The 26,528-nt window shown below is 41.4% G+C and overlaps 1 protein-coding gene across 10 annotated transcripts in view; it reads left to right on the forward strand.

Moving 5' to 3' along the window:
• The first annotated feature begins 1,211 nt into the window (after nucleotides 1-1,211).
• LOC112973634 (ubiquinol-cytochrome-c reductase complex assembly factor 1) overlaps nucleotides 1,212-26,528 on the forward strand; it is a 62,314-nt gene continuing 36,997 nt past the window's right edge. For 5 of the 10 annotated variants that reach the window (XR_003256083.1, XR_003256077.1, XR_003256103.1 and 2 more), the window contains exons 1-6: nucleotides 4,196-4,475; nucleotides 4,936-4,977; nucleotides 5,784-5,888; nucleotides 6,686-6,790; nucleotides 11,955-12,062; nucleotides 17,357-17,429. Coding sequence is in view for 7 of the 10 variants with exons in the window: in XM_026082101.1 (XP_025937886.1) it covers nucleotides 4,431-4,475; nucleotides 4,936-4,977; nucleotides 5,784-5,888; nucleotides 6,686-6,790; nucleotides 11,955-12,062; nucleotides 17,357-17,429 (478 nt within the window). In the remaining 3 variants the exon portion in view is untranslated. Of the gene's footprint in view, nucleotides 1,274-4,178; nucleotides 4,476-4,935; nucleotides 4,978-5,783; nucleotides 5,889-6,685; nucleotides 6,791-11,954; nucleotides 12,063-17,356; nucleotides 17,430-26,528 lie in introns of those variants that run through there. The other 5 variants (XM_026082397.1, XM_026082017.1, XM_026081747.1 and 2 more) reach the window with 5 other exon arrangements.

A 26,528-nucleotide genomic window follows, 5' to 3' on the forward strand; every position in this document is an offset into this window, starting at 1 on the left:
ACAGAGATCTTCAGTTCCCTGTGTTTAACATCCAACACAATTTTACAACAACTTGTTCACTAAATGCATTGTCAGATACAGTTCAAGTTATTTTGGGAGAGAGCTGCAGTGAGTCAGAACATCTCAGAAAACCTTGACTGTACATACAGGAATCTGGGATGCCTGTAAAGAAAGAAGTCCAAGTAGGTGATTCCATTGGCCCCATGAGATCTGACATTTAAGAACATATGAAAGAATTCTAAGGACTACTGTGGAGTTTCAGGGCCATTAAAGCAGCTGCTACTGCCCTCCTGAGAAGCTGACATCCCAATAAATATGCTGGGAAAGAGGGGAGTAGAATATTATAGTTCCCCAAGCCCTTTAAGACAGCACTGCTGCTGAAAAGAGCAGCCTCCCTCTTCCCCAGCTGCTCTTGCCCACATCTGCACCAGCCTCCCTCTTACCAGTACTAACATTTGTGAGGTGATGTGGATGTGATCCAGGCTAAAACCAACCTGGCAAAACAAACCAGCTCATTTTGACCTCTGTCAGGTTGCTGGTCTGATTCACTCTGCAGCCTCATGAAAGCTGGTGCCAGCAGAAGGAAGGGATGGGGAACATGCAGTGGGGGCAGGCAGGACCATTCCTGGTCACAAGGTCCTGGCTCCAGGGCCTATGGGACACTGGTGTGAGGGGCTTTACCCTGTTCTCTTGCTACCACCACCATGAAATCTCCGTGCTGGCACCTGTGTGAGGGTCTCAAAGAAGCTGTCTTCTGCTTGGGGCTGCCCGAACAGCCAGCCCAACACCAGCCAGAGGAAACCTCGCTGCTGTCATGGCCACCAAGTGGCAGAGCTTGGCCCTGATGGGTCAAGCCTTCTAGGAGAGGGAACTTACAAGGGGCAAGCACGGATTTGCCACCTTTCCCCCTTCCAAACCAAACCCAAGCACACCGACACGCCCAGCCTCGACTAGCACCCCCCTTTCTACACCCCCCGCCTCGCCACGCCACACCCCTCCCCCCGCCCGGCTCCTCCACGCAGCGGCGGCCCCGAGGCGACGGCAGAGCGCGCGGCGAGCCGCCCACCAACAGCCGCCGCCGCGCGCACACGCTGCCCCCCGCCCCGGCCAACGGCTGCCGCGCGCGCGCCCTCCCGCCCCTCTAGCTAACGGCCGCCGCGCGCGGCTCCCGCACCGCGCGTGCGCGGCCCGGGGGCCGGAAGGGGCCGAGCCCGGCCCGCCGCGCCGCCGGAAGCGGCGCCCAGCATCCATGGCGGCGCTGGTGAGAGCCGTGGTGAGTGGCGGCGGCGGCCGGGGTCGCCTTCCCCGCCCTCGCAGTGCGTGGCGGCCCCTTCCGCGTGACGGGGCGGGGCGGCGCAGGCATGGCGGGGGGCGGCGCTGCCGACGGGACGAGCGGCGTGTGAGGCCGAGGGCGTTTCCGTGGGGTGGTTCCGGTGTCGCCCCTGCGGTGCCGGTCACGGACGTCTCACAGCCCCACGGGCTCCTGCGGGCTTCCCTGCGCACTCCCTGTCTCCAGCGTGGCCTTGCCCTAGGCAGCGTATATAAGAAAAAACTGTTAAACGATGTTTGTAAAGGAGTTGTCGTTTTGTAAATGATAATTAGTTTGATTTTTGGCGTTGCTGTGGGAGGTTACTGCAGCCAACTGCTTATTCCTGTCCTCCTCAGGGTGCGGCACTCAAATGGTTCGGGCATTCCCCTGTGTCCGGGGCGGATGTCTCGTGAAGGCGGGGGGAAAGGCTTGAACTTTTCCTTCAGAGGTTGTAGTTACATAACAGTTATGCAAGACTTTGCTACTCCTGCTTGGGGCTTTATGTTTGAGAAAACTTGTCTGGTATTTTTCCCGTCACTTGGGACATTTGTATGCCCTGCGGGATGGGGGTTATCTCTCCTTGAGGTTCCTTTCTCAGTTTTGAGGTACTTGATAACAAAGATTATATAAAGACTCCAACTTCTGTGTTAAGTGGAACAGACTGGGTTCCTATGAAGGACTGCGAGTGTATTACTTATTACTCAGCTTTTTTTTTTTCCTTTCTAATGCATTTGTATCTATCTCTCATCTTTTTTGTGTGTATGAGCTTTTAAAGTCCTTGCAGCAGGATACCACTCTTCAGTAGAAATGAGAAGAGTGAAGTCTGTGACTGGGTTCTGAGATTCTGTCGCAATACAAATACTGGGATGCCAGCTATGCTTGATGGAGAAATATTTGTGAGAAAAATAGAAGACCTTTAGTCAAAGGGCTGTACCCACTTAAACTAATTCTCTGGGGTTTTTTGAGCTGGTGTTGTCTCAAGATGTGGTTTTATCAGCATGGTGAGCCCTACCTGATGCTCCCTGCAACTGAAATGAGGAGTCCCTGCTTCGTTCTCCTGTTCCTACTCTTCCTCCCTGCTCCTGTCTCTGTACTGTTGCCTACATTTGCCTGCTTCAGCATTTTTTTTGGATCGTTATGTGCTAAATGCCAAAACAGAACCCTGACAATATTAAAATAAGGTTAATTTCCTGCTGTTTTAATGAGTTAAAGAGTTTACAAAATACTGTGGCAATCCGTAACAAAAGAGGAGGGGGAAGACAAGCAGGAGGGGAGCAGGGAGAGTGGTAGAGAGATGGGTTCAGCTGTCCATGGAACTGTTCCCCAGGGTATGGTTTGCAATTAAAACCTGCTTACAAAAGGTGAAGGACTTGCCTCCCAGCCTTCCCCTGTCCCAGTGTAACTCGTCTTCTCCTGGCTGGCTCTGACATTCATCGTACAGCAAAATAAGCTGATTCAATCTGTCAGCCTGGCCAGAAAAATCTCTTTTTTGGGGGGAGAGAAGAGTTAGTTTTCTGCCATTTTTGTGAGCTGGTGTGCCTTACTTTGCAGTTAGGGAAGCACCTGAGCTGGAGTAACTGGTGGGAGTATGCAGTTGGGAGGCAGGGGACTTCTGAGAGCAGCAAGGTGTTTCAGCTCAAGCTTTATAATATCCTAACATTGCTGAGCCTTGACATTTCCCAACATCTGCTTTTGCATGAGGATTCAATAGTTGCCTAATCACATGGAAATGAGTCTTCAAGCTTTCATCAGCTCCTCTTTGCACTAGAAATAAGAAAGGAAATGTTTTTTTTTCTTCTTCTAATCCTAAAGCCTCCTCTGTTGCTCCCAGTGCGTGATATAGTCTTGATTGTTGTCCAGACATTTCAGGTCTACAAGTTAATGCTACCATTATGGTAAAGATGTTGTTTCCCTAAGTAATAGAAGAGATCGCAATGCACAGTTTTTCTGCTACCTAAGGTTTTTTGAATAGTTGCCAGGAAGATTTAGAAGACTGTAGTTATTTTCTTTCATCTGTATCTTGACAAGGCAGCTGCCGGAGGTGCTTAACTTGCCTGCAGATTGTTGCTGGATAATTGCATTCAGTTTATGCTTGGTACATTTTCTTTTAGCCATATTCTAAATGGAGAAGTCTAACATTTGTAATTTAAATATGGAAGGTTACATTCTGCAAAAGGTGACACTGGCTCATGAAGATTCCTTCACTCACCATGTTCCCCTTCTGTTGCTCTGCTACTTTCTGCTGTTGCCTTTTTCTCTCTTATTTGATTATTTATCACATCTCTATTCCCAACTGTGCATGTGCCTGTTTTGTGTTTTCTTATGTCTCTGTCCATTTTGGCTTTGTTCTGTTAGTGCTTATTAACAGCTATAAACCCCAGTATATTTAAGCTCTAAGACACTGGAATCTAGACATGTTTTCCTTCTTATTACAAAGAATGAGCATCAAAAATCCTATCATATAACTTAGTCTTCTAGTCTTTCTCTATAAAAACTGGTGAATTTTCTTTCTGACTTTTATTACTTGTTAAACTGTTTATGTCAGAGCACTGGATTACCTCAAGAATTACTTTTGTGGTACTCAGCTGGATTGTTTTGTCAAATATTATTTCTTTTTATGTATTAGTGCTACGCGGCAATTGGATAAATGGCAATATTGTTTGTAAGAGAGCTTTCCTCTCGATTATTTTATTTTCTTTGTGCTGTTTTTTCAAACCTTCGTGCAAAATTATAGGGCTCTTTTGATTGAATCCCATTTCTCTTGCCATATTCCTATTACTTTGTATCTGAAACCAGCAGTAAGGATTTTTTACATCTCAATTTGCCTCTGCTTAGCAAGCAAAGGAAAACTATTAGAAGTTTATCCATTTCATATTTGTACTTGCTGGGTACTGATGTTATGGAGAAGGATCAGAAACTAAATAATCTTCCTTAGTTACAGTAAAGGGGGAAAGGCATAATTGCAGTGAACATTAATCATGTTTGTTACAGTAGTGCCTCTCTCCCCCCTCCATTTTTTAAAAGCTGAGATCAGTTCACATAGTGGATGAAAAGTGCAGCTCTATCAAGAGTTAAATGTGGACAGTCTGAGGAGGCAGTACATTGCACCTGAGGGGTAGCAATGAGTGTGCGGATAGAGAGAATTGCGTGGGGAACAGGAACTCAGGTTGGTTTTGCTTCTGTTCCTCCTAGTCTTTGGGCAGATCTGCTAGTCTCATAGTTTCTGGGAACTTCTGGTGTTCTGTGTAGCGGGACTGCATTGGGTGCTACAGGTATGCATGTAGTGTTCCCTTGGGTTTGGCAGCAGAAGTTTATTGAACTAGAGATACTTACTGCTTTTGAATTGGAGAACCGACATTTTTTGGAAGAACCACAGGATTGCTGAGGTTTTAAGGGACCTCTGGAGATCATCTCATCCAACCCCCCCTCCTTAAAGCAAGGTCAAGTAGAACAGGTTGCTGTGGGCTTTGTCCAGTCAGGTTTTGCATATCTCCAAGGATGGAGCAACCTGTTACAGTGTTTGATCACCCTTAAAATTAAGTTTTATTCTTATGTTTAAATAGAATTTCTTGTATTTCAATTTGTGATCATTTCCTCTTGTCCTTTCACTGGGCATCACTGAGAAGAGTATGGCTCTGTCTTCTTTACTGCTCCCCCCACCCAATCAGGTATTTACACACTTTGATAAGGTCTCCCTTAAGCCTTCTATTCTCCAGGCTAAACAATCCCAGTCTCTCCTCATCTTTGTGGTCCATTAAAAGATGAAGCTATTTTTATGAGAAAAATATTATCCACTGTAATAATATATATGTTTTTCCCAGTATTAATGTTGGGCATGTATGAAGACAGCAAGTGTAGTACCTACTTGAAGACTGCAAGTCAATGAAAGCACGGATGAAAAAAACCTCTTTTCCTTATTTTCTGTAATTCTCATTAATGAGAGAAAGTAATCATCTTTCCTGAAACTTGTTGGGACAATGTATGCTTTTGGAATATTAAAATTACTCGTTATGCCCCAGTTATGTAAGACAGAAAGATGTGTAAAAGCTGAGAGTGGAATAATATACCTGTTTATATATTTATTGTTGACTGTGTGATGGGAACCAGATACTTAGCAGAACTTGGCAAGGGGATTTGATGAAGGCTTCTTACAGATCTCTGTCAAGTGAATAATGCTTCTTAAGCATCTTAGCTTGTTCTACAGATATAAAAATTGTGGTGTAGTTTTATGATGTGGACAGCTCACTATTTCCCGTGATTATTCTGTTTCTGCCTTCAAACTCTGGTTGCATGCTTTTCTCGAAGGCGAGCTTTTTTTCATTTAATCAAAACTTTTGCTTTTGTTAAATACAAGTTTGGAGTTTAATCTGAACATTGTTGTGTGAATGAATAAAATCTGTGGAAGCTGGAGGACAACTAAACTGTTCCTGAGTTATTTGGATGCTCCTCTTCATCACTAGTCTCTCTGTTCCAGAGCTGCCAGACTGGAGTAACTCAATGGATAGCAGCATGCAGTGGATTATTACAGACCACCATGGTCCAAGGCCAATGTAGAAGGATGCTCTATAGTATTTTCCAGGTAAGATGTCAGAATATGTTGAAGTGTGTAAAAACTGGGATGTGCTTAAATCTGTAAGAAAAAGTCACAGTTTTTGAGTAGAGAGGTTTCCAGAAGTTTTACTTCACCATCTATGTATTGATGAAATAACAGCCAGCATTTTATAGAGCATGTTTCTGCTGTACAATAGCCTTGGAGTTTCTAGTACTGAGATGGTATGTCTGCCTGGCACAGCAAAACACTGAATAGTGGTGATATTGCTGTTTGAAAGCGCTGCTTTACAGTGTTAATTCCATTTTATACTAATATTCATTGCAGCTCTGTAATACAAATCATGTGTCATGTAGAGGTTATAGAGATACATACCTATTCCCCTGTAACTTGTTTTGCTCAAGTCCTGTCCACAAAGACAATTGGATGGGCTAGAAGGTTGCTCGTAAACTCTGTTTCTCTGCAAGGCCAGGGAAGAAAAATTATTTAGTAAGAGACAAAAAACATAAGTAGGATTAATTTCTCAGAAAATCCAAGTAGCATAGCCTGTGGTTTTTGAAAGTGGAGTGGCCTGCCAGTCTATTCCATCCGTACGCTTACAGAGCACTAAAAAATATGTTGTATGGAGCATTAAGCATGACAACCTATTTATTTGTAACAGTTATGGTAATAAATATGTGCTTTATGTGATACAAAGTTCTGCAGGTTTAGAATGAACTATAATTGGCTTAGAAGCAAATTAAGGGTAATTGGTGTAAAGTTAAGTGTTCACTACCAAATGATCTCTTCAATTTTAACTTTTTTTTTTCTTTTATCGTTTTTATTAGAGACGCAAGACTGGCCGATTCCAACTGTCCAACGTCTGTGGTGGATTGACTCAGGCCAATGGAGCCGTTACACAGCAAAATAGATCATTTTACAATACAAATAAGGTTAGAAGAGTTTGTTTTTATTATTGGGCACACTGTGCTAGGGATTATATAGGTACAGGTAACATAAAATGTCTTTGAAAATGTTTAGGAGGTGATTCAACTTTTATATAAAATGTTTTAGTATAGCATTAACAGTAGATCTGATAATTTGAGAGGTGCTGTGTTCCTTTCCAGAAAATGAAGTGCTAATGTAGGAAAGTCTGGTCATAATTGGGTTATTTGCGGGGAGGTTCCCATGACAAGCCCAGTTAGGAAAGAATCTAAGTTAAGGAGAGTAGTAGTAATATGGGGGCAGATGGTCCTTTCTTACCTTCAAAGAAGGAAGCACAGAAGTTTTCCATATATATTACAAATGACAAGGTGACAACAGTTTTGATGCTAAAGCCCCAAAATTGTCATGCAGTATATTAATGATGACTAATTCTAGTGTGCAGCTAATATTGAAAGTCTGTTCGTCAATATTATTTTGTGTTCTATCCATCTCTTTTATCTGTTGTTGTCTTTTGTTTTGGGATAGAAGTCTTCTGGAGCACGAACCATCTCCTAAGACTTGTTTAGTACTTAATCCAAGGGTGTCAGCATCTCTCAAATAATAAGTACTATGATCCTGCTCTAGTGATCTCAATGCAAAGATAATGGCAAAATGCAAGAGAAATGGGAGGACAGAGGGAAAATGAGGGACCGAAAAGTAAAATTTACATAAAAAATAAAAAATTATCCCAGTTTGCTCTCTGACTAATGGCATATTTTGTTGTTGTAGTGTTAGAGGTAAATATTAATCAGTTGGAATTTGAATTGCATATTTTGACGTGGAAAAGCAAAATGAAAGAAAACAAGGAGATGCATGTGGAAGGAAAGAACCACTGGCTGCTATCTGATTCTTAACTAGAACTTTTCTTAGTCAGTTTTGGAGTGTTTTTCAGCTGACAGGTAAACTGAACATTTTGCAGGCAAAGAAATTGAAGCATGCAAAATGGCTTGCATAAGTTATACCATGGCCTAGCAGCAGAGCTAAGAACAGAATCCAAACTAGACCCAGTGCATACCCTAATTCCTATGCCTGCACTGCTTCTCTCTTACCTGCCCAAACGTCATTTGGAGAGAAGATCTGGGAGAGCAGTGAATAAGATAGTAGATCTAACAAGCCAAGAGCAGCATGAGGCTCTTCAAGGCAGAGATGAGAAGCTTGTGTTTGGCATAGTGGAAAAGGACTAGTGGAGGAGTACAAAGCTAGAATGATGAGTCAGGAAACTTCCTGGTTAAAATGGCCTTCATGTAAGAAACCATGCAGGATTTATGAACAGAGAGAAAGCAGTTTACAACAGGGGAGATAAGGTTTGAGATAAGCGTCTGGACTGCAACCTTAATATTTTGAATGGAGAAAAACATACTCATTTTTGAAATGTGCACTTGGATATCCACTCTTGGTGGGAAAGCGAGTTATAATTAATGGGGAACTCCAACTGTCTTGTTTTGGTATTTGGTGTTAAGATTAAGAGGATTAATTGCTTTGAGTGCTGGGTTTCAGGTGCTGTGTGGGGAAGTCGGTGTGAGGTAGGCCTCTCAGTGTCCTGATAAGCTTGTTAATTTGAATGAGTTACAAAATGTATTTTGAATTTTTCAGTATATTTTTTGTAAATCTAATTTTACACACACTTGTATGACTGTTTAATTGCATTTGGCTGCAGCAGTAGCATCGGCAGGCTGAATTGCACACCTCTGTCTTTACCTTGAACCCAGCACTCACTGCTTAAATCCCTTCTGCATCTCCTGAGCTAGTCCAGGCAAACTTCTGAATGGAGTAGGAGTCATGGGACTTCTTAGAAAAAGACTATTTTCCAGTCAGAAACCTTTTTTTTTGGTGATGAACTAGCAAAATTTGAATCAAGATAATTTTGGTTTTAAGTTGACTTCCTCTGCATAATGAAAAACCTGTAGTGAGGGAACCTTCATAATGTATTTGTAGACAAAGGCAATGTACTAAAACTAATCTGCCTAGATTAACTAGGAACTAAGTATGATTTTAATTAGTGTGGAGAATATGAAGGTTATTTTAGTAGTTTTGAAATTGGTATGATGCTGGTTATTGAGACACAGAAGTTGTGTGCTGAGCATATCCTACCATCCTGGCTGGAGGGAGCTAATGACATAAGGTTCGGGTGGCATTTTTAGTGCACAGGAGGAAAATAATATTACATAGGAGAAATGGGATAAGCTTGAAGAACAATGTAATAAGAATTGGGTTAAAACTTCATGTATGTGTGAGTAGACTCACTGGGTCCAACACACGTGATAGAGGGAGAGAAAGTACCTTTGCAGAGGCAGTTGTTCTGGATAATAACAGTGGACATGGTGAGCAGGTTTAATGGCCAACATTCAAAGCAAGGATCTGAGTATTAAGGAAGATTCTGGAGAGTGTGATGCTCTGTCTTACTAGGTGATTGACAGATACCAAAATGGTACTGAGCGTGTTTCTTCCTGTTTACCTAAATACTAGGCATGGTGGAGGTCAAGACATTGACAGCCATCCATGGATAGTATGAGAATACAAAGCGTTTTATCTGGAATACTAATGCTGAATATACATGGCGATTATGTCTAAAAGCTGCAATTTTTGTCCCCTTTGCAATTAATTTGTAATTAAGCATAGCAACTTATACTGGATACGTGTCTGTATTTTAATATGTATCTTTTAAAATCATTCACCTTATAGGTAAATGAAAGTTTGTCAGTAATATAATTTCAAAAATTACTATACTAGTGCTAGGAAGGCTGTAAAGAATACAGCAAGGATAATCAGGAATGGGAAAAGGCTTCTGTATGTCAAGAGACTAGATTTGGATTCTTGAAATCTAAAAAGAGCTAACAGATGAGGATATATATGATACTGGCCTATAAAATTCATTAAAAATACTGAACAAGGGAATAGGAATTATTGTTTCCTGCTCCTTATAGGAAAACGGGGCATCCAATGAAACGACAAGGTTCAAGTTTAAAACGGACACAAGGAAATTGTTTTCGCATAACTAAGCTGTGAAACTCAAGTGTCACAACTCCATAGGCTGTGGAGGGTAAATGCTTAAATGGTTTCAAAAACTGATTGGGGTGCTGAAGATGCATCCAGTTGCAGTTGCCAAATGTGATTGGGTGGATACATTTTCTAGTGCAGGAATGACTATCAAAAGAAGGGCAGGTACACCCCAGGAAGCTGCTCTCTCTGCTATATTTCTCTGTTCTGTAAGTACCTCTTCCAAGTATCTGCTGCTGGTCCTTGTTGTAGATGGGATACGGGCCTAAGTGTTTGTTCTGGTAACGTATGGCAGTTCTTTTGTTGCTGAATTGCCACACTTCCTACCAAATCCGGTAACTAGCTGATTTTTTTTTTTTTAAATATGTTATTGTCTTTGGAGAAAGTGTTTAGAGTGAAATTCCAGTAACCTAAAGTAATTTAATGCTTCGTCGGGCAAGGAACTTTCTCGGATGATAATGGCTCTCAGCTGTATTCTTCAAGTATATATAGGAGATTCACTTGCATTAGATTTTGGTTAGATTGGTTAAAAGTAGAGTAGTTTGTTGATAATATAATGAGTTAAAGTATGCAGTGTAAACGTTCATTAGAAATTTGTTAGATCCCAAACTGTAATTACTGATGGCCGATCGCTATTGCCAGCGTGTTTTAGGCAGAATACCACAAAGATTCTTACCAACCCAATGCTCTTTAAGGTATGTAGTTAATCTGGAAGAAAACAATTATTTTCATGTTTGCAGACAGTGCAAATGATTGACCTGGTAAAAACTAAGGACTAATTACTTTTCTGATCTGGATTTTCTGCAAGTAAGATCTAGATTGATAGAAAGATTCATCAGCTACAAGGGGAATAAGATTCTGGAGGAGCTTTTCAGTGAGAATGGTGGTTTTGTGTAACTTCAGTAGTTTTAAGATGAAACTGATTGGTTTTTACAATGTATAATTCTAGAATATGATTTGCCTGTGCAAGCAAGGACTGAACTCGGAGAATGTGCAAGGGCTGGGTAGATTTATTTACTATATTTCTGTGATTTGTTTGTTCATTTTGTCTGCAAAAAAATTAATTCCAAATAAAGCTCACTTGTCTAGAAAGAGAACATACTTCATACTTAGGAAAACAGGAGCTGTATTTTGGTAAGCAGGTTTTCATACAAAAGATTTGAGCCTGAGCTTCCAATGGGATGCTTACCAAAACTGATATGTGATGCTTGCATTCATATGCAGAAGAATGTCAAGTAGAAAAGTATATCTTTATTTAGTATTGTGAGACTACTTGAGAAACACTGGGACCAATCCTGGTATTAGCATTTCAAACTGAAGAAGTGGAAATGGATCAGAAAAATCACCTAAATGACTGAAAAACTAGGTTTGTCAGCTTTTTCACAACACTTTCTTTTTTTTCTCCTTTTTTTTTCTTCCTTGCATGCCTGATCTTCCTTTTAATGTTTGAATTTTTAGCTTTAAACCCTAGGTTTGTAAGTTTGCTTGGAAAAGCTTATAATTTCTTAGTGAAATAAAAGTAGTCTAAATTAAACTTCTATCCTAATGTTGTTTGCTGGATCTTTTTCATTCTACTTAATGTTTGGCACAAACAAACCCCAGGAATGCCTAGGTAATGTCATTGTGGGATCTTCATATAATTAAATACATGCAATATTACTCATCAAAATATTTGTTAGTCTGTTGAGCAGTTGAAATCCTTAAATGAAAATTACCTATTTTTCTGCAAGTTGTGATGAAGCTCAACTGCTTTGTGGTCTTGAGACAGGAGTTACTGAATAGCCTGCTATTTTTTTTATAGCATGCTGAAGTTGTACTAGATAGCCATTAAAGATTCTGGACCTTGGGACATGTTCATATTTAATGCGGAAGGTAGCCAATGATGTTTTCTGATGTCTGATATGTGTATTAAAACTGACCTTCCTAATCTGGAGCTGTTAAATAAGCTTTATAAAGGTATATTTTGTAGAGAATATCTAAATATGTACTTGTTTTGTTTGTTGAACTAAGAAAGTAAACCAAAAAAGCTAATATTAGCAATTAACCTTGTAGTTTGTCCAACTAAAATGATTTGTCAGATTAAATTGCTGAGATAGAAATATGCAATAGTTTTTTTTTTCTTTTTTAACATTTCAGCATCTTTCTGCAAAAGATTCCTTGCAGCCATCTGAAGAGAAAGTGGGTGCCTTCACAAGGATAATAGAAGCAATGGGTTTCACAGGACCACTGAAATATAGCAGATGGGTAAAGCATTTACTTGGTGATTTTTCTTTTTTGCTTGCTTATTACTTTTAACATTCTAAAAAACCCCTATTTTCTCCTATGATAGGGGGAATACTTGTGTGGGACAATCCTATTTATTACCTAAGTAATTTTCCTTTTTGTGATATAGGGAATAGTAATCTAGAGCTTGAACCTGCCTTCATTTATGCATTTCCATCACTAACATAACTGGGAGTATTATATTTGGTTTGTAGAGGAGTCTTAAGATGCCTTGAATTTCTTCAAACCTCTGATTTCCCACTTTACAGGCATACCTCGTTTTATTGCGCTTAGCTTTATTGCGCTTTGCAGATATTGAGTTTTTTACAAATTGAAGGTTTGTGCCAACCCTGCGTCGAGCAAGTCTGTCGGCGCCATTTTTCCAACAGCATGTGCTCACTTTGTGTCTCTGTGTCACATTTTGGTAATTCTTGCAATATTGCAAACTTTTTCATTATTATTATATCTGTTATGGTGATCTGTGATCAGTAATCTTTGATGTTACTATTGGAATTGTTTTGGGGTGCCATGAACCGCACCCATATAAGACTGCAAACTTAATTGATAAACGTGTGTGTTCTGACTGCTCCACCAACTGGCCGTTCCCCCGTCTCTCTCCCTCTTCTTGGGCCTCCCTATTCCCTGAGACACAACAGTACTGAAATTAGGATAATTAATAACCCTACAATGGCCTCTAAGTGTTCAAGCGAAAGGAAGAGTTGCACGTCTCTCACTTTAGATCAAAAGCTAGAAATGATTAAGCTTAGTGAGGAAGGCATGTCGAAAGCCAAGACAGGCTGAAAGCTGGGCCTCTTGCATCAAACATTTAGCCAAGTTGTGAATGCAAAGGAAAAGTTCTTGAAGGAAATTCAAAGTGCTGCTTCAGTGAACACACGAATGATAGGAAAGCGAAACAGCCTTATTGCTGATACGGAGAAAGTTTTAGTGGTCTGGATAGAAGATCAAACCAGCCACAACATTCCCTTAAGCCAAAGTCTAATCCAGAGCAAGGCCCTAACTCTCTTCAACTCTATGAAGGCTGAGAGAAGTGAGGAAGCTGCAGAAGAAAAGTTTGAAGCTAGCAGAGATTGGTTCATGAGGTTTAAGGAAAGAGGCAGTCTCCATAACATAAAAGTGCAAGGTGAAGCAGGTGAAGCAGCAAGTGCTGATGCAGAAGCTGCAGCAAGTTATCCAGAAGATCTAGCTAAGATAATTGATAAAGGCGGCTACACTAAACAACAGATTTTCAATGTGGACGAAACAGCCTTATATTGGAAGAAGATGCCATCTAGGACTTTCATAGCTAGAGAGCAGAAGTCAATGCCTAGCTTCAAAGGACAGGCTGACTCTCTTGTTAGGGGCTAATGCAGCTGGTGACTTTAAGTTGAAGCCAATGCTCATTTACCATTCCGAAAATCCTAGGGCCCTTAAGAATTATGCTAAATCTACTCTGCCTGTGCTCTATAAATGGAACAGCAAAGCCTGGATGACAGCACATCTGTTTACAACATGCTTTACTGAATATTTTAAGCCCACTGTTGAGACCTGCTGCTCAGAAAAAAAGATTCCTTTCAAAATATTACTGCTCATTGACAATGCACCTGGTCACCCAAGAGCTCTGATGGAGATGTACAACGAGATTAATGTTGTTTTCATGCCTGCTAACACAACATCTATTCTGCAGCCCATGGATCAAGGAGTAATTTCGACTTTCAAGTCTTGTTATTTAAGAAATAAATTTCGTAAGGCTATAGCTGCCATAGATAGTGGTTCCTCTGATGGATCTGGGCAAAGTAAATTGGAAACCTTCTGGAAAGGATACACCATTCTAGATGTCGTTAAGAACATTCACGATTCATGGGAGGAGGTCAAAATATCAACATTAACAGGAGTTTGGAAGAAGTTGATTCCAACCCTCATGGATGACTTTGAGGGGTTCAAGACTTCAGTGGAGGAAGTAACTGCAGATGTGGTGGAAATAGCAAGAGAACTAGAATTACAAGTGGAGCCTGAAGAGGTGACTGAATTGCTGCAATCTCATGATAAAACTTTAACGGATGAGGAGCTGCTTCTTATGGATGAGCAAAGAAAGTGGTTTCCTGAGATGGAATCTACTCCTGGTGAAGATGCTGTGAACGTTGTTGAAATGACAACAAAGGATTTAGAATATTACATACTTTTCGTTGATAAAGCAGCAGCAGGGTTTGAGAGGATTGACTCCAATTTTGAAAGAAGTTCTACTGTGGGTAAAACGCTATCGAACAGCATCGCGTGCTACAGAGAAATCCTTCATGAAAGGAAGAGTCAATCTATGTGGCACACTTCACTGCTGTCTTATTTTAAGAAATTGCCACAGCCACCCCAACCTTCAGTAATCGCCACCCTGATCAGTCAGCAGCCATCAACATCAAGGCAAGACCCTCCATCAGTAAAAAGATTATGACTTGCTGAATGCTCAGATGATGGTTAGCATTTTTTAGCAATAAAGTACTTTTTAATTAAAGGTATGTACATTGGTTTTTTAGCCATAATGCTATTGCACACTTAATAGACTACAGTATAGTGTAAACATAACTTTTATATGCACTGGGAAACCAAAAAATTTGTCTGACTTGCTTTATTGCGGTGGTCTGGAACCAAACCCACAGTATCTCCGAGGTATGCCTGTATTTGTGCATCAGAGAACACAATAACAACATTATTATCTCAAAGCAAAGATCCATATAGACCAGCATTGTGTCTCTGGTAATGACCAATAGCAGTTATCTGGAAAGAATTTAATTATGGGGAAGACATATAAAGAAATTTTTCTCATGCATTCCTCCAGCCTACAACAATTGTCTGTTTTGGGACTTCCTGAACCAGGGAATTTCTGTAATATCAATTGATGGGTTTTTCTTCTATAAATTTGTCCACTTGCCCTTTGGACTCTTTAAACTTACAGCATCCATAGCATTCTTTATGTGGCAGTTCCATAGCTTACATGCCCATTGTGGGAAGAACTTCTGCTAATTTTGTATTAAAAAAATTGCTGATTATTCTGCCTTTTGAGTGTTTGTTCACATTCTCCCTTCCACTCACAATTTTATAGACTCTTATATCCTATAATAGCTGACTTTTTCTGAACTAAAGAGACCTAGTCTAACTTGTTTCTGTTACTGAGGCTATTTCATGTTTCTGATTTTCGTTGCCCATCTCTGGACCTCTTAGCCTTCTGTATTTCTGTGACAGGAGGGGGTCCCATGCAGACAGTAGTGAGGTATGTTATCATTGCTGTTAAGAGTCGCTTTTCAATAGTAAGCTGACCAGGGCCAAGTCACAAATAGGTTTTCCTCTTGGGAATTTTCTAAATAGTCCTTTCATAAAGCAGTTGTTAACAGTGACTAAACAAGAGGAGTTCTGTAAGAGACACCTTCAGTTGAAAAGAGATGGGATTCAAAACTTCTTAGCTCTGAACTAGGGACTCAGTATAAAGGAGTCAGTGGAGAAGACAGTATAACTAGGAGGACTGAGCACAACTGTGCAGAAATTAAAACTCTATAAGGTGCTTTGAAAGTCTGCAAGACAGAGTAGAGCTTCTCAAAGACTGATCTGAAACTGTTGCTGATTACATCTTCTCCTGTCAGAAAGTAAATATAAAGGAAAGATAACTTGCACTTAAGAGGGTGAGGTATTTTGATTTGTTAGTTGCTTTTAATCAGGTGATGCTAAGGCTTGTGAGAGAGTGCTGCTTCTTTCACGCATTTGTGTATGTATTGTTGTAATAAAGATTCTTGTTAGCTTTAAGTGTTGATTCCAAGTTCTCCTTAATTGCTATGCTTTACTGCCTGCTTTTGGCTAGGGGACTTGGGTTTGGAGAGAATTATTTTATGATTAAGGCCCAGGAGACCTGAGTTCATTTTTGGCCTTGCCAGTGCTCTCTGAGATCTTAGGGAATTTTCTTACTATTTCTCTTTTTTCTTATTTTTCTTTCTCTATCTGCTTACCTCTTCTGCACTTCAAAACCTCAATGCTTAAATTTCATCAGTTCTTTCTCTGTGTTACCTGCCTTATTTAAGGGCTGCGTGGCAGGGACTGTTCTTTACAGTATGATTTTAATATCTAGTAATGCCTGGTCTGGGGCAATGAATTTCCCTGGAAAGATACTCTACTCACAGGCCAGACAGTGTTTCCTTTAAAGTGGAAATCTTCAGAACTCCAATAAGTAGTGTAAATTATTTTATTGTAAGGATTTTGTATGTATAATTGATTATTGAGAAAGCTTCTAATCCATTATTTATGACAGAAGACCTTGACTATTGAATAAGAAAAACAACAGTTCGTGTGTTTCCATAGTAGGAGAAAAGCTGCAGTTTCCTTACCTTCCTTTTGGTTGGAGAAGGTGTAAATAATATTTTAGTACTTTGAATTGCCATTCTAAAAGCATGCTGTGTGGGTGCTAGCCATGTGCTCAGCTCTGCAGTGTAGTGAGCCCTAAGATGATTCCTAGTAGATACTGCTTAAACAAACAAAAAACCAGCAACCATGCTGCCTCCTTCTCACCTGGCCCTTCTCTGGTAGGGGAGTTGGCTCTGGAGTTTTCAAGTTTTCAACTTCCCTCCTTGATATCAGTGGAGGGGAATAGCTGGCAGTTCTTGCTGATCTCTGCTATCAGTTATTGTGCTCTTTGAAACTTCAGCACATGTCTCAGCTACAGATGATGCTCTGAAGGTGTTTCATGCAATGGCAGACCAAGAAAAAAATTAGAAGTGCAAAAGGATCTTACATATTGTGTGATACATCATTTGGGATTCCTTTCTAACTTGTGAAGCTTAGTTGGTCAATTTTCATTCTTGCAGCGAAAAAGATTTTTAGGTGACTGGCACATCACTTTTTTAATGTTTGAAAATTACATTATACAAGACATTTTGAGTTGTATGCATCAACAGTTAAAGTTATTGGAGGAAACCAGGGACTGTGAATGGGTTTCTTTGCAATCTTATTAAGGAAAGCCATTTCAATTATTCTCATATAAACAAGTATTGTATTAAAATAGTTTTTGAAGGGAATTCTAGAAGCCATTTAGTCAGTTTATTGCCTCAAGGCAAGATCAATTATACTTCTGTCATTCCTGGGAGATATTAGTTTAATGTGTTCTTAAAAATCTCAAATGATTGTGATTTTTTAGGAGAAGTCTTCTCAGAAGAAGACTGTATATGTATGTATTTAACAAAAACAGTAGCATTCAGTAGGTCTCATGATGAATACTCTAATTATTGTGTTTTCTCTTTTTCTAGAAAATTAAGGTGGCAGCTCTGCGCATGTACACGTGCTGTGTGGAGAAAACAGACTATGAGGAATTTTTTAACAGTAAGTTACAGATCTGGTGGTGTTAGAATTTGGATATATTTCAGATATATTTATACCAATAAATATGACAGAAGCAAGAGTGGCTAGACCCTAACAGTGCATGGTAAAGTAGGAGCCGATTATACTGCACCATTCTCTTAAGCTCCAACAGTGGCAAGGGTGCAAGGGCAGACTCTGAAATCTGGAATTGTTGCACTTTGTCTCTTACAATGGAGAACAAGAACAAGTGTGGGATAAGCAGAACCCAGAATATTCCGGAAAGTGAAGAATATTGCCTTTTTTATTGCTAAGGGTGGCACTGACTGAGAATCCAGGTGTGCATGTTCCCTTTTCCTTGTGATCAGATGGTCTATGTGTCCTATCCAGTCCCATGCTTAGTTGTGAGAAGGTCCCATATAACCAGGATGTGGATGCAGGTATATGAGAACCATGCCCCTCCATAGGCCTGCAATTTTTTTGATGATATATGATCAGCTAGATCTCAGGGTCCTACCTGTCTCTTTTCCTTATGTCTGTGATAGAGTTGGCTAGAACTGGATAGAGAGTATGACTAGAACCAAGACACAGAAGTCCCTCCTCCAAGTATGTAGGAATAATATTGACTTGAATTTGGATGACTGAATTTGGATACTGAATGCCTTCTTTGCCTCAGTCTTTACTGGTAAGACCGGCCCTCAGGAATTCCAGGTACTGGAGACCAGGGAGAAGGTCTGGAGAAAGGAAGAATTTCCCTTGGTGGTGGAGGAGGATTGAGTTAGGGATCGCTTAAGCAAACTAGACACACTGGATACACCCACAAATGCTGAGGGAGCTGGCTGATGTCATTGCTAGACCACTCTCAATCATCTTTGAAAGGTCATGGTGATCAGGAGAGGTGCCTGAGGACTGGAAGGAAGCAAATGTGTCTCTAGCCTTCAGAAAGGGCAAGAAGGAGAACCCAGGGAACTACAGACCACTTGGCCTCTCCTCGATCTCTGGGAAGATGATGGAGCAGTTAATCCTGGACACCATTTACAAGCATATGAAAGAAAAGAAGATGATTGGGAGTAGTCAGCATGGATTCACAAAGGGAAAATCATGCTTAAACAACCTGAGAGCCTTCTATGATGGAATGACTGCCTGGGTAGATGAGGGGAGAGCAGTGGATGTTGTCTACCTTGACTTCAGGAGGGCTTTCGACACTGTCTCCCATAACATCCCCATAGGCAAGCTGAGGAAGTACAGGCTAGATGAGCAGACAGTGAGTGGATTGAGAAGTGGCTGAATGGCAGAGCTCAGAGGGTTGTGATCAGTGGCGCAAAGGCTAGGTGGAGGCCTGTAGCTAGCGGTGTCCCCCAGGGGTCAGGACTGGGTCCAGTCTTATTTTCAACTTCTTCCTCAATGACCTGGATAAAGGGACAGAGTGCACCCTCAGCAAGTTTGCTGATGATACAAAACTGGGAGGAGTGGCTGATACCGCAGAGGGCTGTGCTGCCATTCAGATCGACCTCAACAGGCTGGAGAGATGGGCAGAGAGGAACCTCATGAAGTTCAGCAAAGGCAAGTGCAGAGTCCTGCATGTGGGGAAGAATAACCCCATGCACCAGGACACGCTGGGTGCTGACCTGCTGGAGAGCAGCTCTGTGGAGAAGGACCTGGGAGTGCTGGTGGCCACCAAGTTAAGCATGAGGCAGCAATGTGCCCTTGTGGCCAAGAAGGCCAGTGGTATCCTGGGTTGCATTAGGAAGAGCATTGCCAGCAGGTCAAGGGAGTTGATCCTTCCCCTCTACTCAGCCCTGGTGAGGCCACACCTGGAGTACTGCATCCAGTTCTGGACTCCCCAATAGAAGAGAGACATGGAGCTACTGGAGCAAGTCCAGCACAGGGCCACTAAGATGATGAAGGGACTGGAGCATCTCTCATATGAGGAAAGGCTGAGAGAGCTGGGACTCTTCAGCCTGGAGAAGAGAAGGCTGAGGGGGGATCTTATCAATGTGTATAAATATCTGAAGGGAGGGTGTTTTAAGGAGGATGGGGCCAGACTCTTCTCAGTGGTGCCCAGTGACAGGATGAGAGTCAATGGGCACAAACTGAAACATGGGAAATTCCGCCTGAATATGAGGAAAAACTTCTTTGCTGTGAGGGTGACAGAGCACTGGAAGAGGTTGCCCAGAGAGGCTGTGGAGTCTCCATCCTTGGAGATACTCAAAAGCTGTCTGGACAGGGTCCTGGGCAAGGTGCTGTAGGTGACTGTGCTTGAGCAGGGGTTTTGGACTAGATGATCTCCGGAGGTACCTTCCAGCCTTGACTATTCTGTGACTTTTCCATGTAGCTCACAGTTCTTAAACTGTCAGCCAAAAAATCTGTTGCTTTATTAGTATCATTACATAAGCTTCAGTAATGATTTCATTCTTATGTGAATTCCTAATTTTCTATGTCAGTGTGACCCAGCTGGTAGTAAACCCGTTGCCTGGATTTGGCCTGTCATCTGACTTCCTGAGTCACCAAATGCTTTCTTATGGTCTTAAAATGCACTAGCACAGGTGGAAGTTGTTGCCACCTCCTCTTGAGAGATTAGCTTGAAGGTGTATCTTTGTGTTCATCTAGTGCAGAGCTCAATGAGGGTGGTTTGGTACATGGTGTTGCTGCTGCTGCAAGGTTTTCCAAAGGTTTCCAGAAGGTTTTCCAAAACTGTTTTGTGGTTTCAGTAGTTGCAGGAGTTGAGAGAACTGTGTAAGCAGTAGGATTCATCATTAGTGATCAGAAAATTAGAACCTAATTTTTCCTGTGCACACACCTCTTTCCAGCTGTGTGCCCTCTCAGACTTTCTCAGCTAAGTTCTCTTCTGTTTGTTGTTTTTGCCTCTCAAAGAAAGGTTTTGCTATTTCTAACTGGGTTTCACTATCTCTGATTATCAGTAATTGTAAAAAGATATATAAATATTGCTCTAGATGAAAATTAAAAAAATATATCATTTTCTCAGCTGTGTTTTGAAATTTCTTTATTTGGCACAGGCTTTCAGGTTCAGTTCTGAGTAAAATGAGTTCAATTGTATTCTTGGTATTGTCTTACCATTTTAAATAAGAAAGTTCCCAGAGCTCCCCCTCTCTTTAAACATATCACAAACGGCAAGTGGCCTTTCCCTCAAGTTTCTCTGCTCTCTCAAGGAGTGTCCTGATTGCTCCTGTTGTTCATCCCTCCGCAGCACAAGTTGTAGCCAGTCCAGCTCTGAATTTGCAGCCAGGGAAGCCTATTCCCTGGGGAGGTTCTCAGGGAAGGTTCACTTGAGAGTGTTGTTACATAAGGGAACGAGATAGGGTTTTTTTGTTGTTGAGATTGACAGAGTGCTTGATGGCACCCACTGGTGTTCTGAGAATGCCTGTGGTTTTGAGGTCTAGGGCTGTGGTTCCAAAGAAAGCGTTGCTCTGATAGAAAAACAGATGTAAAAGGTTTCTGTTACTTCTATCTACTTACAGCTGCAGCTGGTTTTGGGATTGGCTCTAAACCCTAACAGGCATGTGATTCATGTTAAAAATAGTCCCCCTAAAAGACAGACTGGGTGAGGTGGGCAAGAACCTTTTACATTGGTTTTGCCAATTAAGAAGATTTAGGCTGTGGTTCCACAGGCAGCTGAGTTGAAATAGTGGCCAAAGGGAAAGGGCTCACTGCTTCATCTTCCCTCCTCTGCTCCACACAGACTCTCTGCCTGTGTCCTGGACTAGGTAATTGTTATGTCCTGTAAACTGTTCAGCTCACTGAAGGAAAACTGCCTTTTTTTGTGCTGGCTTACTGTTTTGCTGTGTTAGTGAATTAAAGTGGCAGAGAGAAGCATCTGATGGGCGGCAGTGGTGGGGTAGTACACGCTTAAGAGAGAGGAACAAGACATGAAGCAAGATATCCAGCTTTTAGTTCAGTTCACCACGTCTTCATCAAACTAGTTCAGTCGGGAGCAGGATTTTCCTTTCTAAATCGGTCCTTTTTCAAATAAAGATGGGCCAAATTTAAGCAAGGATTACGGCTTATTACCAGAGGAGCAGCCTGGGGAACTAGCAGGAACAGGAAACAACTACCTCTTAACTTTGTCCCTAGGTGATGCAGCAAGCATAGGTGTGCCTGAATCTGTTGGTGCAGTAAGGTTCCTGCATGGGACCCAGCTCAGACCTACCTGAGCCAAAGCTGACTGTGGGTGGACCTACTAGTATATTTATGCATTGCTTCCCCTAGCACTTCTGGCTCTAGTTGCATGGTGTTGAGATATCCAAGTAAATTCTGCACAGAGTCAGCTCAGGTCTCTGGAGAGCTTATTAGCTTTTTCTTTGCAGTTCGTAAAAGTTGTTAACCTACTGAGCTGGCATTGGAAACAGTACATCCATGCATGTGCAAAGCTATTTGTGGACTAATTAACCCCGTGTGATCAGAACTGGTTTTTCACAGAGCCATCTTCAGTGTTCCTGGACATGCTTTTGTGATGTGGTTAATTTGTAATATGAATAATAACTGAGACTTGACCTTACGGAACTTGGATTGGTATGTGGATGTTGTGAGGTAGGTAGTTCTCTGATACAGGTGACATAGGGTATAAAGGTTGGATAACGTGTTGTTGAGGATGAGGACAATGATGAGAGCATTTCGTATGTCATAGAGTATCCTGCTATCTCAGTGCCTCTCTGCTGGTGCTTAGTGAACTTGTAAGAGAACCCCTCAATACAATATGAGCCCTGTGAACCTCCCTTCTCTGTTATGCCTTGGAGCAGCAGTTCACAAAATATGGACCATGGCTGTGCAGATCATGAAGCCTCTGTAGCATACAAAGACGTTTGAATTGTGGCTCTCCGGTATTATTCTGCTGTTTTTTTTATTGTGCCTGCTATTCTGTTGTTCCTTTGTTTTATGATCACGCACAGATAAAACCTTGGGAACTCTGTTTTAGAACTTACATCCCAAATGTCTATGTTGTGCTGCTTACAAGAAAAGGGGAGCCATTTGAGGGCTTCAGCTGTTACCTGTATAAAGAAGGAGAACAGAGAAGTAGCAAAGGGAACAGCAACATTACTGGTGCCAGACTTCTGTGCACAAAGCTTGTGGGGCTTGGGTAGTTTTAACAAAATGAAGGAAGTAACTCTTTGTGAGGAAAGTACTTCATGCTTACCTTATACCTGAAAGACCAGGAGAGCTTTTAGGATCAGTTAGGTGATACTGAGAGCTGAGCTGAAGAGTTTGTCTGGTGGACATGGAGTGTAGGGTGACTTGAATTTGTCTTGAGCTGTTAATTGCTACATTGTCATGCTGTTGCAGTGGCAAAGAGCCTGTCCTATCAAAACAAGCATTTCAGATAGCTCCTAGTGGAGCTGCCAGGCAACTCGAGAGGGCTGGAGTTTACCTACAGCTCTCTGGATCCTTCTGCCTTCCTTAGCCCATCAGCATCTTATAAGACACCTGCTGCTATCTCTGTCAGTCATGCTTTAAGAGTTGAACCTTGACATAGCATGCCTTTTTTTTTTTTTTTTTTTTTTTTTTTTTGTCCAGGGTGCAGGGATATTGTCCCATTGCATCCTTCCTTGCACGGTAGTTGCAAAGATGATCTATCACAAAAGAAAGTCTTTGTTCACATTTGCTTCCCATACCTGATGAATTTTAAATTCAGAATATGACTGGAGGAAGAGGTATGTCCTCGTAATCCTGGCATTCATGTCTCTCATCAGATACAGACATCTAAACAGGATGTATTCTGTAGGTGGAATAAATTTATTCCCCAGCTGATATCACAGTTAATTCATAGCTAGCTTTGCTATCTGACATTTTTCTGTATCTAAGTGTACTTAATTACAGGATGGACCTTTCTCCACTGTTAGTCTGGAATAAGGCATTCCAAACCCCACAGTTTTAGAAGTGCATTTCTTATAAAAAGCTGATTTCTAAAGGCAAGCTTTTTGTTTGAGGACTTGAAGCTTTGTCACTGGGCTCTGTTCGTACCATTTTCCTTGTGGTAGTTTGTGAAGCCTGTTATCAGGAAAGCTGATGACCTGTTACAGCCTGATATATCATGATGCTTAGTTGCCTGTTTGTCTGACTTAGCTATGAGATATCTCTTTGTGACCATAGGATGGCTAATAGCTGTAGTCTTTGGTAAAAATAAGTTCAGTCCACAGATATGAGTCACTGAATCAGGCATAGGGCCTCAAGATGAAGTCTTTAATTTCTGCATGACCATGTGCCTATTCAGCTTAAAAAATAAACTGTTAAATTGATGTGTGGGTCAAGTGCTGTCATGAAGACAGCCTCCTTCAGGGAAGTGGCTGTGGACTATTCTCTTTTGAGAGGTCTTGGTTGTTATTTTGCATGTCTTGCTGAGCTATGCTAGTAATTCAGTGAAAGGGGCAAGCAGATGCTTAGGTGCCTGACCTGAATACAAAGCAGGACTTTGCCTTTTAGTTACTGATCCCTGGAATAAGTCCAGATCTAGTATGTCCATTACTTCCTTCTCAATGGTATTCTTTAAATTCCACAGCATCCGTCACGGGACTTCTTAAATCATATTGTGGGTTGAGTCTGTGTTTCATGCTGGAATAAGTAGGTTATCCTTTAAGTTACAGCAGAAAATTTATCTGTGTAGGAACCTACTTGCTGAACTGCTTAGATCTTTTGTCGTAATCTCTGAGAAACAAGTGTAACTTTCTGGGAATAGGATGAGCTTTGTGGTCCCATGTAGAGATTTTTCAGGCATGTATGTGATGGTGAATGCTGTGTATTCAGCCAAGGTTTTAATGCGTTTGTGTGACAAATCTTTCTTCTGCATTATGGGCCGGTGCTCTAGATAATCTGCCAGCCTCATCCTTTCCACTTGGGCCCTTGCTAGCGGACCAGTGATTTTGATTCATATGAGGGAAGCAGTAGCAGGGCCCTTATTCAAGGCTTTGAGAAGTTCTTAGGTGAGTCCTCGCATTACATAATCCTGCTGATCAAGCTGGCTTCTTTGCAGGCCTTTTTGGCCAGTCTTGCTGTGTTCTTAGTCTTATCCTGATGTGTGTTACATAATCTTTCATGTTTTGGACTGTTCTTCTCTCTTCTCTCTTATCAGGCCTGAGATCAACCTGGATTGGTGGCCATTTAGGAACTCAAGAGGGGAGAACTCTGTGGGAGTTAGTGGTGCTTTTTGTATTACAAACAGGACAGTCAATAGCAGCTGATTGTTTTTTCACAGCATGGCCAATGAGTTTATTGAGCATTTGCTGTAAGATCTGATTACTGCAGTTTTCAAGAGTTTGAACCCATTGTAATCCTTCTGTATGAATCTATCCCTATCATTTTGGAAAGGCCTCAACAGAAAGCAGGATCAGGATTTGTCAACAGAAAGTCAAAAAAACACAGAAAACATTGTTATTTCTTTGTGGAATACCGCTTAGTAAGTGTAAAAGAACTTGAATCTTGTTTTTTTTCTCTTCCTTGGGTGACCTGAGCATGGCACAGTATGGATGATGCAGTTTCTCCTTTGTGGAATGCCTTGGGTTCTAATGACTCCTTAGACTCTCTGTAGAAGACTTAATGTAGTAAGTCTCTGGAAACAGTGAAGTGCGGAAGCTGCTGTGTTTCCCCATGTACTGCTATAAGCTTTTCTGAGATCTGACTCAGATATTTTTGCCTTGTTATTTTCAGGGCAGAATGTATGGGTCGCTGTTTTAGGACTTAAGGGTGCATTTAGGATCTCTTTATCCCCCTTTGTATACTGAAGTCTCTGTCCTTCTCTGTCAGGTTCTTGCTTATTATCTCACTCATACTGTCATCCGCTGCTGTCCTCTACTTTGACTGTTATTCAAGCCTGTTACAGAGTAAGTGAAATATGTTGTCTAGGAGAAGGAGTCCTGTCCCTGCCAGGCTCAGTCTTCAGCTCAAAGTCTTTGCTGCATGATTCATTGTAGCCCTCTTCTCTGTTTCAACTCTCCCTTGTCACTCTGGGGGTTGAATACTGACAGAATCCCTGCTAGACAGGTGCTTCCGCCTGGTTACATGCATTGTGTTGTTGTGTCTCCACTTTTAATGTAGCCATTCCGCCTTTGAATTTAGGATGTAGTCAGTCTTAATGTGGAAGTTAAATGAATTACAAAAATAGAAGTGCAACATTTGGGAAGTTAGAGAAAAAGTTCTTTCCTCCTGGGTATTGCGTAGGTCTTTAAAAATCTTTAGTATCTCAAATAGTAGAAGCATGAGCTTTGCTTTCCAATAAAGAATGATTTTTTGTTTTAGAAGACTGATAGATAATGGCTTTTACTTCAGAAACATCTGTCTGTTGAGCTGTATTTCACCCTGGATCTTGCCTGTGGAACTCTCACTCAATGAAATGGTTTGGTTAAATGCAAGCACTCTGTACTTTTACCCTGGTTAGGGAGGTTGCCCATGGCATGCCTTTAGGTGAAAGTAGAGTTGTTCCTAGGCACGTGGACTATTTCTTGTAAGAATGAAAGAGCTAAATGTGGAGAGGGGTGGGGGAAAAACTTGTGATTAATCTCCAAATATAGAATGTTAGTGTCTTCATACTGCCTTAGAGGTGGCATAGATAATGTATGGGCATTGATGCTGAAGCAACTCTTGTGCACTCATAGAATCATCTCTCTGAGGAGAGAGGAATACTAATGATTTATTTGTTTTTTTATGGTGGTTGTCTGACCATGCTTGGTGTGTATGAAGAAAGGCTATGAAAACGTTGCTTCATGATCCAGTTGAATCTCCTTGGTGATACTTGGGAGCCAGGAAGTACAGGAGTCAGGAAGGAGTACGTTCAAATACAAAAAAGATAAGGTTGACTTCCTTGGGACAGATCTTAGTGGAGACTCACTTTCTGGCCTTCTTACAGCTAGGCTTGAATAGTTCAGAAGATGAGGCCAGGTGCTGGACGGGCCAAGGTAACTGTGTCAGATCTGGATCCTTCACATTGAATATTGCTCTTAAGACTTCTTCAGAAGAGAGATGTAGAGGAAGCTGTAAGGTTGAGAGGAGCAGCAGGACTTACAGTGCACACAGCCCATAGATCCATGCTTTTCAAGTGTGAGGAAGAGGAGTATGGTTTCTGTGGCAGATAGCATAAGTCTCCAGGCGCACATCCTAATGGCACGTGCCCATTCATAG

Source organism: Apteryx rowi, unplaced genomic scaffold (genome assembly GCF_003343035.1).
Source record: "Apteryx rowi isolate R43461 unplaced genomic scaffold, aptRow1 scaffold_0, whole genome shotgun sequence".
NCBI classification, from domain to species: Eukaryota; Metazoa; Chordata; class Aves; order Apterygiformes; family Apterygidae; genus Apteryx; species Apteryx rowi.